Source organism: Lissotriton vulgaris, chromosome 12, assembly GCF_964263255.1.
Source record: "Lissotriton vulgaris chromosome 12, aLisVul1.2, whole genome shotgun sequence".
NCBI lineage: Eukaryota > Metazoa > Chordata > Amphibia > Caudata > Salamandridae > Lissotriton > Lissotriton vulgaris.
Window position 1 is genome coordinate 656250672 of NC_141700.1, and position 14163 is coordinate 656264834.

Here is a 14163-nt window from a genome sequence, read left to right on the forward strand (position 1 = left end):
TTGGTTAATTGCATGCTGACAGAAGTGTTTGTTTACATGCAGGGAACACATTCACAGGTTTACAGTTTACAGTGTCCCAGCTGCTTGGTTTTTCTTCACATTCAGTAATTTGTATTCCTGCAGGTCCCATTATAAAATCAGTCCAGGGTACGCAAAGAAGGAAACCAAGGATGGATAATCAATGGATGCATGGGATTGGGAAATGTAAAAGCTCTGAGTTGCTCCCATCAATGGTTACTCAAATGACCACAGCATTCTTTGCAGAGTCCAGTGTTCTCCCAAAAGTGTTTACTGGTCTAAAGAAAATGTTTACAGCAGTGAATATCCCTTGCCCCACCTTTGTTTACACCGGACCACATGCTTCCTAGCAGCGATTGCTGCTGTGACAACACCACATCCCAGCAGTGTGTACAAATGATGGCAGCACGTCAGTGTTTACAACTGACAGCAGCCACCAGAACGAGTCTACAGTTAATAGCCTTTGGAAGGTTACCAGGAGTGCAGACGAGTGCTCACACAATCAAAGGTGTTTGCTGTTTGCGGCTCATTGCGCACCTGAGGCGCTGTTTACATTTGACAGCTTTCCCTCTCTCTCTCTCTCTCTCTCTGTTTACCTTCTGATGAAGCTCAATCTGTACTGGTTACAGCTGATTGAATGCAGCCGGGAACACTGAGTTCCCAGCAACAGCAGTCATACGTAAAACCTGTTCTGACACTGAAAGCGACCACGTCTGTGACGAGTTCACGTTTAATAGGACACTTACGTATGTAGCCATTGCTACAGCATGTGAGGTTTCCCCTGACATACGGTGTGCACGGTGGCATAGCAAGGGGGCATGGGGGTGGCACTAGTTTTGGGGGTGGTGCCCCCCTGATCTTACCTGCGGCCGTCGTAGGGCGGCAAATTCAGGAATCGCCAGCAACCACTCGTTCTTACATGTGGCCGCCAACGGGGCATCAAACGCAGGGACCGCCACGGGCGGCCAAGGGTCTAGCTACACCACTGGGTGTGCATACTAAATATCAAAGTCAGAATATCGATGCCAAGGTGCTAAATATCGATGACAAACTATCACTAAAGATATTGACAGTTAACCCTAGATTTTCTATACCTAACTCGCATATATGTACCTACACGGTGCATGTACATTCAAGGTATAGATGTGCAGTTGGGAATAGTACATCTATACTTCCTTATATGCACCTATCTTTCGATATTTTGTCCCTGGATGTTCTGTTCTCGATATTGTTGTACCATGATATTCTTCATGTCGATATTCAGTAGGGCAAACATGACAGAGAAATACAATTATTGTTATAATAACCCCTAGTAAGGCCTGATGCATAGGGCTGCGTCCCTGGGAACATAGCATGTTACTACGCATGCTATCACATCATGTTCCTTTACAACGCGGTCGTTACAACGACCACATTGTTAGTACGTGATACCTTTACAATGCAAGTCATTAGATCGACTTGCTGTAGGGGGCGTGCTGGACTTAGGAATAGTTGAATTTACTATTCCAACTCCAGCCTGCGCAACAGTAGGGAAGGTGTTGGAATAGTAAATTATACTATTCCTTATGTTAGAGCGCTCCCTAAGTCGATCTAATGACTTGCGTTGTAAAGGCATAGCTTTCTAACAACGCAGTCGTTGTAACAACTGCGTTCTAGTGGAACTGCGATGAGATGACTGCGTTGTAAACACTGTCTCCCGTCCCTGGAGGTCTTACTACATAGGTATGAAAATTCAGTTGTCTAACTATCCTCTAGCTCAATAGAATGCAATGTGGACTGATTGGAAAATGCAGTGAGGAATACTATGATTTTATGATTATTTGGACCAAAGTTACTATGGAGTTGTGATTGGTCGGAAAGAGCCTGACTATGGTTTTGTGGTTGATCAGAGTGATGTTACTATGGTTTTGTGCTTGGCAGGAGAGAGGTCAACTATGGTTTTGGGTTTAGTCACATTAAGACTATTATGGTGTTATACTTAGTCAGAGCAAGTCAATCTAATACTCGGCTGTACTCAGCTATCCTGGATAGCTTTGACCTTTGTCGCGGTGTGTATACAAAATAAGGCAGTATCAACAGTAAATGGGCAACTGACCATTTTCCCGGTGCTGGAAGGAGGGCGAAAACTCTTTGGCTGTGATTCTGGCGATGCGAGCTTCCTCCATGGCCTTCTGTGCCGCCGTTGCTGCCGCCTCTGCTTTCGCCCTCGAATGTGACGTCCTGCAAAAGAAAGAAAGAGGAGGAGAGCAGATTAGATGATTGGGATCAGAGAATAAATAAGGTGATGTTCCAACTCTATATGTCAACATTTATCAAAGCAATTCCAGCCCAATGAGGTATTCTCTCAAATCATAGCAGGAATACTACACAAAATGGAGTGTATACCCTACTTTATCTAGGTGAGATGGAAGGGTGGCAATTGTGGGTTTATGAGCATTCATTTTTAGGACATATCAAGTAACAGTGTGTTGAGCATCGTCAGTTCTTTCCAAATATGCATGATAGAAACTATAAGATTAAAAAACAATTAGACACTAAATAGGATACTACATATTCGTTCTTGCTAAAAAAATGTCAAACATGTTAAAGAAACACTGTGTCATTTTCATTTTGAAGCATAACGTATTGTTTAGTTTTATTGCATTAAACTATTCCTAAGGCTATTTTTTATGAGCCATAATCAGGCTATCTGTATACCTGCGTAACACTGATTAGCCGATGTCAACAGATGTGAATAGAAGCGTAGAAGATTTCATGTCTCTGACACTGTAATCTTATGAAGGAGCAGCTGACTCATATCAAAAGGACACCCCAACAGAGTCCCTTTCAAATAAAGCCAGTCTCTAGCCATAAACCTTCCATTTTTTCTTTCAGAATTCCACTTAAAAGTGTGCTTAAAATTACTCTTCAATACACAATTCCGTACAAATCCTTTATTTCTAGGGCCTCCACTATTGTATAAGTTTCAAAAATACCCGAGTGCAAACATGTGTTTCACGGCTCAGTCTCTGTCTTCATCAGCGCAAAAAAATCCATAAATTCGATGAACTTCAGTCAGTTCGTAAATTGAGACATTTTACAAAAAATGAAACCAACAGTTTCTATTGGTGACTAATGGACTATACATGAACTCAATCCCATTTAGATTGTATTAATAATTCCATCTATACTTCAAACATTACAGTCTTTCTACTATTAGTACACAATACATCATAAGCCCTGCTGCCGGCATGGCGCGCAGGTGGTCGGCCAGGCGTGGGGAGGGGTGTTGTCACGGTGGAAGTCGTGCGGAGGGTGTTAATTTAATAATAAAAAACAAAATTTTTAACGTACCTTTCCGCCGGCCGGGTCCCATGTCTTCTGGCTCCTGCTCTCCTGCCGGTACAGGAAGCAGGCAGCCAGGCTCCCTCCCCTAAGCCAAGCACAACACTGCAAGAAGTGTTGTGATTGGTTGGGACGACGCCCAGCCAGGCGCTTATAAGGAGGTCATGTTCTCCATGTAGCTGCATTGCATGATTGGAAAACAGCCTTTGCGCGTGCAGGGCAGGAGTGGGCACACCACTCCTCCTCTACTCGCAGATTAGCCCCGCCCACTTACCTGCAATCAAACATAAAATGGTAATAACTTGAAGTTATTACCATTTTATGTTTCTACTTCTCGCACTGCGGGAAAGCAGTGGGGCGATGCTCCTACGCCCTAGTTGAGGAGTCTTCCCTGCATAAGCACTACTGCTCTTTCGTTTTTTTTACAGTGACAATACTGAGCCTACTGAAAGAAGAATTGGAAGGCTTATGGTACTTGGGCCACCCAGAGACTTGCCCTATTGTGTGGATTATCCCAAGAAAAAAAAAAAAAATATATATATATATATATATATATATATATATATATATATATATATATATATATATATATATATATATATATATATATATATATATAAAGTCGATTTTTTGACACTTCTTCTTGGTCAAAAACACATGAACACCTTTTTCTTTGAGGAAACGCTTTAATGCAGGTTTCTGGCAATAAACTCTACGCGTTTCAGGAGCTCACCTCCCTTGTTCACGAGTAACAGTATTGTGCTCACGATAGGTTTTTAAACAAACATGTGACATTCAAGTGCATAAACATGGAAAGCAGACTAGCGCTGCAAAAATAAAAGTGTGAAGATACTAATGGTAATGCCGAGTAAAGACATAACAGTACTCTCAAATTAATATATCTCTTTGAGGCTTTCTGACCTAAATAATAGCATATGCATGTACATATTTTAATGCTCCATACTCCCCTAGGATGAAATGTCAACATAAATCACATTCTATGTACTTGCTACTCTGCTTGCCTTCGTGGCAGATTTTTATCAAGTGCCCTAGAGTTATTCTGCCCTAGTGGGCTTGTATTCATAACTTCTTCTATTGTATAGTTTCTACATCATTTAGCAGTTGCATTGCTATACTTTTACAACCAAAGTGATATTTACAATACTATCCCTGTATTTCTTATAATGTATATTTATACCAACCCCTTGATTGGTTTTTAGTTTTTTTATACCATATATATATATAACAAAAGTGGCAGCGGTGAGATGGGAGTGGTGCTTCCAACTAGCACCCCTTCATCCCCCCCAGCAGCCGGCCGAGCTGTTTGCCAGGGCCGGTTTCTGTTCCCAGTCCAGACGTGGTAGCGTCGTCAGGGGTAGTATGCGGTATACAAATATAATTACAATTATTATTATTATCATGAATGTGGTTGGCATTCCCAGGCACAATCTTCATTCTGTTTCTTTAAATTACTTTTCTGCATCAAAGGCAGACTGAAAGCAATGCTAGAGTTTTTCTAAGCGAAAGGTGAGGTCCCCAGCACACATCCATTTCCCACCCTAATGGACTAAAAAAGTCACAAAGTCGCAAAAAGTTATTGATGTATTTAAAAAGCACCATTCATATATTCATTGTAACTCTACCAACAAGTGTTTCTTCTAAGAGTGGAATCAAAAGCAGGCCAGAAAGTATCTTATTCGAAAATGAGGGTAACAAGATAATGTGCTTGGGATTTTAAAAAGTATATTTTTCAGAGGCAGGATGGGAGTGACTCACTTGTTCTAAAATTGGGATATTTTCTGACAGGTGGTGCACCACTGAAATACCTGTTGTACTGGTGTACAGTGAGCTGGATGAACATTCGACATGCCTGACATTCCTGAGCCCTTCTCCCTTTTCAGAGGCAGAGTGCCACTGTTCAGGTGAAAACTAGGCCGGAGTAGTGACCAAAAAACTCTGCTATGCTACACGGAGTTCCGCAAGCAGCGAAGTGTGTTATGTCGCACCGTTCGCGCTGATTTTTAGTGCCGGGTGCTTGTCCCGCACGGTAAAAGCATAAATGGCCCCATGCGCAGCTCAAGAGGGCGCTGCTTCTTTCAGCTGAGTGGCAGCTTTCTCAACGCGAACAGAAGGTTTCTCAATGCAAGTGGCAGCGGCAATCTGCAGCCGCCTGCGTTGAGAAATCTCGCCGGGAGGTGGTTTGGAGTAAGATTTTTCTCGCTTGCCAATTTAACGTTGGCGTGCACAAACAAGGAAAATCTCCACTCCACTGAGTTTTTCAGAACTTTGCGCACTACGTGGAGCGTGGAGTGGAAAAAATTCTGCAAAAACCGCAAGCAGAGAGGAATGTCACACCCAGGCTTAGTGAAAAGTCACCCAATTTCACCACAGGCCAATGTGCCTTTGAACTAAGCTCTCCATCATACTCTAAGGTTATCATACACATCTTTTTCCATTTTGATTTGTCCTCGTTTATAGAGGCCACAGTTTATCATGCATTGATTATTGTGAAAGGATTCAGTCATTAAAATCCAGTACAGCGTTGTTGCATCCCTTGTCCATAGTCCTGATTCTGTCCAGTGCATCATTATCTGTGTCCTAATGCTACCGGCTGGATCCCAAGAGAGGTGCACAGGTGACAGGCGAGATATTGTTTCAACAGCAAGGTTTATCTCGAAGGGGTAAACAGCCCAGAAATAGCATCCTCAATGTAAAGGTAAGAGTCCCTGACCTGGATAGGTGACTCGTTTCTTCACTTCAGAACACAGTCTACATCGGAGAAACAGAGGGGAATATTATCTAGGGGGTTTGTCTCCGCTTTTTTGGCTTTAAAAGCCAAGAAAGCGTAGATAAAATTATTTCCCTATTACCTAGCTGTCGTTAACACCAGTTAGCGACAGCTAGTAGGAGATAGCGACCATCTTGGGCCCCACTTTGCATGTCAGTGATATTTACCACTAATGACATGCAAAGTGGGCGTGCCAAGATGTTAGCGACTGGAAACAGTCGCTAACATCGCTATCTCCTATTACCAACTTTTGGAGATATTACAAAAGCTGACACCTGCCCTGAGCAGTTCTTAGCCATGTTATCCAATGGGAGGTGGATAACATGGCTAAGAGCATTAGCTCGGTAATGCATGAATATCGCTGACTTTTCAGCGATATTCATGCATTGCGGCCAATTTTTATCGCATTTGCGATAAACCTTGGTAATACTAAGGTTTATCTGCGATAAAAATCGCCGCAGCTCTGTGGTAAATTTTTGTCTCTAACCAAGCAATAGCGATAATTATCGCTATTGCTTGGTAATATGCCCCACAATTCCCTAACTGTCTTGAGCAGACTAAGCGTGCCTTTTAAATCACAACTAGGGTTTGAGTCACAACGATTGTGTAGTTCTGGGGTGGTCTGTATAGTCCATGAAGAATTGTAAGGTGCTTCCCAATGCACAGAAGGATGTGCTATGTGTCTGGTGGGTGCACTACCTAAACCCTATAATGCATATGTTAAAATCTGCTACCCATAAGTCTGATGTAAATTCCTTGGTTCTACCACCCAGAGGGGCAAAATCTTCATAGTGGTAGAAGAAAGCTCTTTATTAAAAGTTACATAACTTAGGTAGCATTGTTTCAGATGACTATAGAGTTCCGTTTAAGATGATTTATGTCTGAAATATCCCATCTGCGTGCTGGGTCCACAGAAAATTTGTAACATACAGTGATGAAGTAAGTGAAGTTAAAGAATGGTTTTGCACAGACCCCTCTGACTGGATATGTCAACACCCCAGAATATAAATGTTGTAGCCTCATCCACAGTGGTGGCCGGCGCAGGTAAGAGCGGTGAGGCGGGCGTGGGTGGGATTAAATTTGACGGGTTGATTAAAATTAACTAAATAAAACCACTTACTTAGCGCCCGCTGACTCGGCGAGCGCAAGGTAAGAGGTTTTATTTGTTTATTTTATTTTAACTGACCCGTCGACTGCCACTACCCCCACCTCCACCCCGCCCCACCACTCTTACCTGTGCCATTCGCCACTGTTCATCCAGCCCCACTAGTTTGTAGAATTTCCCAGTCAACATGATATTAGGTGATCAGAAGCCTATGAAGGGATATGGGCGAATGATAAAGCTACCATGATTCATAATTATTGTTCTAATAGATGTTATTCTATCTACAGATTCTTTATCCTTGATAGATTCTCCAGCAATACTTCGCAATCAGGGTCGGACTGGCCTAAAGGGCAATAGATCAGTGTGTAGCTTGTTTTTTAGCAGATGTTGGTCGGTTTTATGGTCAGGTGGGACGGTTTTTCCTGTTGAGTTCACTGATATTACCATTTTTAGGCTATTTGCTCCCTTAATGGAGGACACTTTATGTTGGTGCCCAGGCCTATTTTTTTGTCCCTGTCTTACCCGGCTAATAATTTGGATGATGAGGCTTCATATAAACAAGTAGAGCAAGAGAACCAACTTGAAAATAGGAAGGGCCATGGATCAAAGCTTAAAAAGTGAAAAAATGGAGGCTGTGTCATTTTCATGGGACACAGGTGCACACTTTATGTGATGATGCTTGCATGTGCATAGGTCATCGCTTCTGCGTTCACCTAGGAAAGGATGTGGGGGATGTGGCTGCAGCCTCTTCACACAATTTCTTTCTTCTGCTGATGCTGCCATGCTCTGAAAAAACTGCTAATACTCTATAGCACCAGCAAAACAAATAGGTCCCATAGGTGAGACCTATTGGCTTTGCCAGTGCTTGTTTGTTGCAGCCACGCTGTTGTAGGCACTTCTATATGTTATAAAAAGTTTTGTTTTCATCCTGCATATTTTGTGCATATTTCAAGTTTCTACATAAACAAAATGGAATCCACTAAGGTAGTGGTCCCTACAGTGGTGGGGAGCACACAGTGTTGTTTTGAATACCCCTCACACACCAACAGGCCCCTTGGTGTCATGCTTCATCATTGGGGTCTTCGCACCCCTCTACGGGATGCGGCGTGCTACGACTCACGACTACGTAGGAGCACTTGAAGTGTACTATGTGTTGGTGTGTGTGGGGAAATTAAGTGTGAGTGGTGAGGTGGTGAAAAGTGATGGTTTAAAAGATACCTGGCTTGTAGGGTGAAAAATAAAATGTATTAAGCCCTCGGCTGGTATCGTTAAAAAAGGGTGCAGAGTGAGGTTGCTACTGTGTATTAAGGTACATCAACCTCAGAAAGTGCGTCGACATGTTTAGGAGTGTAAAACTCCTTCTTCAGGACGAGGATATGCACAACTCTCCTCACCTTACTCACATGTGGTGTACATGTAAAAGGGAACTCTACAAAAGATTAAAGAATAACTATAGGTGTAATGTTCCTAATAGTGTTTCAATATAGTCGTCTGTTGCGCCCAATTGGCATACATAGAACAGGACCTGTAAAGAGACAATGCAGAATAAATCATACCATCACAATAGGACGTAGCTTTTGACCAGGGAAAAATGACCTGTTCAAGACAAAGTTTCTGCCACAGTGGGGTGTATTTTTTGTCCCCCAGGGCGCGTCCTGACGTTTTGGCGGAAGACAGAGAGGGAAAAATCTACCTGGCAGGAATCTCACCATGCTTGGGTGGCGTGGTGCAACTGCCACCACAAATGTGCTTAGTGGAATGTGCAAGATGGGATGGTAGCAGCTGGGGAGTCCATTGATGAGAGCAGCGTGATTGCCGCAGGAACACGGGATGTACCGACTGGCACTGTGGTTGCGTTCTGTGCATGACAAAGCATTGTGATTGAGGATGTTCTTTCCTTATAATTTTTAAGTTATCATTTCTTTTCCTTTTCTGTTGCATTGGGGTTTTTTCTTTATTATTTTCTGTTGTGGGGCTGGCATCCGCTGTTTTGCATTTGCTCTGGATTGTTTTCATATTACTGGCATGTATTGCATTTACATGGGAAGTTTTTAGGACTGACAGACTGTTGCTGTAGGGAATACTGCGATGTTTTTCCGTTTTGTATGTGCTACACTACTGTTGCGGGTGTATTTTTTTTCTTTTTTGAAAAAAAAATAATAATAAAAAAAAATGTGCTTAGTGGAAATGTACCCCAAAGTGGGTGCAATTTCAGCACTCATGGTACAAAGGTCCATGAAGTGCTGGGAGGTTTCTGCTTCTAGCTTGGACAGAGATGTGGTGGTAAAGTTGTTGCATTCCTGGCTGGGTTGTGGGAGCTGCATCTGCTCCAGGGCTGTTTCTGGGTGCAAAAGGACCAGTCCCTGGTACTGGGTGGCAAACCTCCGCCTTGCGACAGCCACGATGAGCGGTGGCAGGTGAGTAGCCTTAGCTCCCTAAAGGGGTATCTGGAATGGGCCAAGAAATGTACCAGCAGTGTGAGGGGGCTTGTGAGGAAGGCGGCTGGTGCAAGGATGGTATTGGGCCCTGGGCGATTATTGGGAGTGAGAAGGTTGTTGGTGGAAGAAGGATGGTGGTTGTGGCGAGTGTGGGTGTGACAGTGGGGCTGTGAGAGTATGAGTGACTATGAGGTGTGTGAGTATGCGAATGGGTGTGGAGGAACTATGAGTGTGAATATGCGAGTTAGAATGTTCATGAAATACCTGTGTGAGAGTGTTAATGAGGATGTGTGAGGAATACATGCAAGAGATGTGCGAGTGCTCTGAGAATGTGTGCATGTCTGAGTTATTGATCTAAGTGTGTATTTGCTGTCTGCAGTTTGTGATTGTGTTTGGCCTGGGATGGGTGATAGGTTAGGGTGAAGTGGCCTCTCGCCATCCGATTACCTTGCCTCTCCTGCCCTTCCTGCTTCACTATTCACCTGTCAGCTGGTCCGTCAACTCCACAAAGATAGGCAAAATCAGTGAAATGCATAATTTTGCTGCTGAACTTCTCAAAAATTGCTCAAATAGCAGCAGATCAAGCAACCCATTAAAGGTGGTGACGGTCACATACCCAGGTGAACCCTGAAATGTATGAATGTATTCCAGCACTCTCAAAGCAGTATCTACCTGGCGTCAGTCCAGCTCTCCTGATAAGAGCATCCCTCACGGTGGTCCTGTCAGTGTCCAGCACGGCTTCATTATCCTCATTTCCTGCTAGCAGGCATCTGCTCCGTAGAGCTGCCCTTTCCATGCACCCCTCAGACTGGAGGAAGCAAATTCAGATCTGTACATCCAAGTGGTTTCCTGAGCACCTATGGTGCAGCAGGAAATGAGTCCCTGCAGATGTGTGGGGGGTGATCTTTATCTGTGGGACAGATCTCGGTGATGCTACCGGAAAAGAGGGGGGGGAATGGGTTGACCATAGCTATGTATAATTTTAGTCTCTTTACTATCCTTGCTATAGAACGCCTTAAAGTTGATGGGCATATGTACATAGTCATTATAATTATTGTCTTATATCTCTTTTTTTACACAAGAATAATACAAATTGGAAATTATATTTATTGCAAGTGATACATGGTCTGACTGGATAAGTCGTTCAGCGCCACACGGTGGTGCTAGAGTAAGCCATTACTTTTCAACTTTGCTCCTCCTCTTCCTCCCCCTTAAATTAAAACCCAAAAGGGAGGCACTTGATAATCCAGTCAAATCACAGGATTACTTTGTTCTTGGCCCAAATTTACTAAGATTTTTGCATCGAGGTTGTGCCATTTTTCTGGTGCAGCCTGAACCAAAATACATGTTGGTATTTTCAGTGCCACGCAAATCAAGATCTGGGTGGCTTTGCGTGGGATTTTATCTCAAAAGTAATGTGAGGCAGCACATAGTGATGCCTTGCGCTACTTGAGTCGGTGAGACATTACATGGGTAGGGCATGGACGTTCTTGTGCATCCACCCATGTATTTTGATGCAAACCCATTTATACTAAAGTAGGTAAACATGGGTTTGCGCCAAAATGGTGCAGCATAATGAGGAGAAATATCTTTATTTCGCCTCATTATTTCCTCTATGCATGTCTGTTGCATTCTGCAGCACACAAAAAAGATGAATAAGCCTCGAAGAATAGTTTTTGTGCAGTAAGGTATTCCTTCTTTCACAAAAACTATTCTCACTGCAACTGAGGAACCCTTGCGTTGTGGTGCAAGGGTACTTGTTTTGACTCTAGGTAGCAAAAGTGTGCCAGTGCTACTAGGCGCTACTAAGTAGATATGGTGCAGTTCTACTTTCTCCATTTCATGCAACTTCCCTTGCTGCACTCTATTACGTGAAATCTTAGTAAATGTGCCCACTTGTGTCTAGAGGGGCAGCGTCTACACTTGTTACAAAGATCCCCTAACTGCACTTTACCCGCACAGGCCTCAGAGAATAAACTACTCTTTCTGCCACATCATGTTCTTCACCCTACATGAAGCCTTACTAACATCTACTTATACTAACAAAAGCACTGGCTAAGAGAATAGACAGTTTTAGGATGCACACAGCACCACAGCCCAACACATCACACATGCTCATCACAGGCAGCACACAATAAAACAGTTCACAGAACATGCACCCAAAATATGAGGAATAGCTTACTCAGGATGAGTGCAACTTTATATTTGCTGAGACTGGAGTAAGTGTGTTTCCCGCGATATCTTTAAGCTTTACTCATTTGTGGATCAGTACAACTTTGAGCAGACCTTCCACAAAACCATGATGTTTTTCATAACATTTTGGTGTGTTATACGTTCCATAAAATACCCACTTATTTCCACTCTGTCCTAAGTATGCAGCAACCAGGCTGACGCATAATATATTTTGCATAAGTAATTTTAACTTTGTCACTTGTAGGGAGGCTTTGATGACTCAGTAGCGTAATGCATTTATCGCAGGGATATAAGATCTATGAAAAAGTCAAAGGTCTAAGAGACCCTCTCAATGCCCCTCTCTAGAGTGATGCTCATGCTTAGTCAAAGCCCATACTTTTTGTTTACCCAGGGGTCTCCAAACCGGTCCTGGAGGGCCGGATCCATGCCAGATTTTTTGGATATCCCCATTGAGATACATGTAGTTATTTTAAAAATCTGTCATGGATCCGGCCCTCCAGGACCGGGTTGGAGACCCCTGCTTTACACATTCAAGTGATTTTGTGAAATGATGCATTTCACATTTCTGCCACTTTAAACCAGTATGAGGAAGGTGTAAATGACGGTAACTATGTCTCTTACACAGACTAGAACCACTGGACTGTTCTACACTGCCACAAACAGTATTGGAGTACAAATTCAGGGACCTTCAATAATTCTTGTTATTGGGAGTTTGGTGGAATAACCAGTTCTTTTTTACAAGAGCACCCAGAGTGACAGACGGTGGCGCTAGACTTTTCATCAGACCTTGGGTGAGTTTTTTTGTGTGTGTGAGCTTTAATGGCCAGTTATGGGTTTACCAATGACCACTTCATAAAATAATTTCAGATTTCCATAACAAGGCTGTACCACAAACAAAGTCTCCCCCAAGTAAGTAGTATACAATGCCCTTGCAGATCACCTTGTCTCATAAACCAAGAACCAGGAAAATATCCTCAGAAACAAATCATCCAGCAGCTCGTCTCTGGTCACGCTGCCCAAGAAGACTTCTCATGAGTCAACAACCAATTCTGCCCTCCTAAAACAAATCTTCCCCACTGAATTTAAGGAATAGTTTAAGGCCAGTTCCTCACCTGAGGACCCTTGCCCACCAAGGATATTAAAGAACATTCTCTTTCCACCAGTAGTTCAATCCTAGCCAGAACTATCCCTAAAACTCTATCGGCTTGAGCATGTCTATCAATGACTACTGATCAAACTCCTATTTCCCACTCCAAGGTAAACGCACCGCAAGATCTGACTTCACCCACATCTTATTCTTTTTGGAAGAAAACAACCAGATTTTAGAACATCAAATTGGATTTCAACTTGGCAGGGAAACTGAATCCACTTAGATCTCTAATGTCATAGTCAACAGAGATTGAGATACTCAACTATTACTTGACCTCTCTTCCTCCTTCAATCCAGCCCACTCACCTTCATCATTAGGCCAATAGAGACAGCACCATCAACTTCACACCAGCATCCAGCAAGGCTCAGTTATCTCTCTACTCCTCGTCATTGAACACCTCAATTATCTACCAGACCTCATGGAGTCCCTCAAACTAACCTGCTACAAATGTGTGGACAACATACAGTTAATCCTCAAACTGAAGCAGTTGTAGACTCATGTGGCCTAGGCGGGGGCATCAAAGCCATGAACCAACGAATGCCGTTCATCAACCCAGAGCTCACGTCAACAAGAACAAAGATTGTCACTTACCAAAACTGTACTAAGTATCACACTACCACCATCTGACACAAGGAGAGTGGACCACATCCAACCACATTGATACAAGTGAGAAATCTGGGAATGATTATGGACATTGACCTGTTTCTAACACCACATCTCAAGTAAATCAAGTTACCAGACGTGACTCGTTTACTATGAGAATTCTAAGCACATAGGTATGAATGGTTTTGCATTAGCTAATTTGTGATCACCTAATTGGTAATCACAAATTAGCTAATGCAAAACCAAGGATGCCCAGGGGCATTAGACCCCCCCCCCCCCCAAAAAAAAATGTCCACATGTAAAGCGTACATATGCCCTAGGGGCATGTGTGAGATATATGCCACTTTGAAAAAAGCATTTTTGTGCATTTTTCAAATTTTGCACAAGGTTGTCATTGACTTGGAGTCAATGGTAACAGCATTTTCTAAGTGCACAGTTTGCATTTAGAAAATGCTTGGTACTTTATTATTATTATATATTTGTAGGGCGCGCAGCTACCCCAAGGGGTTTCCTTGTGCCGAGCAGGGTAGGACTGTAAAAGAAA

The 14163-nt window shown here is 43.0% G+C and overlaps 1 protein-coding gene across 1 annotated transcript in view; it reads right to left on the minus strand.

The window, feature by feature from the left end:
- Positions 1 to 14163, minus strand: part of JPH3 (junctophilin 3) — a 647137-nt gene that overhangs the window by 203323 nt on the left and 429651 nt on the right. Inside the window, exon 3 of the mRNA XM_086945828.1 lies at positions 2114 to 2238. Coding sequence (XP_086801954.1) covers positions 2114 to 2238 — 125 coding nt within the window. The remainder of the gene's footprint in view (positions 1 to 2113; positions 2239 to 14163) is intronic.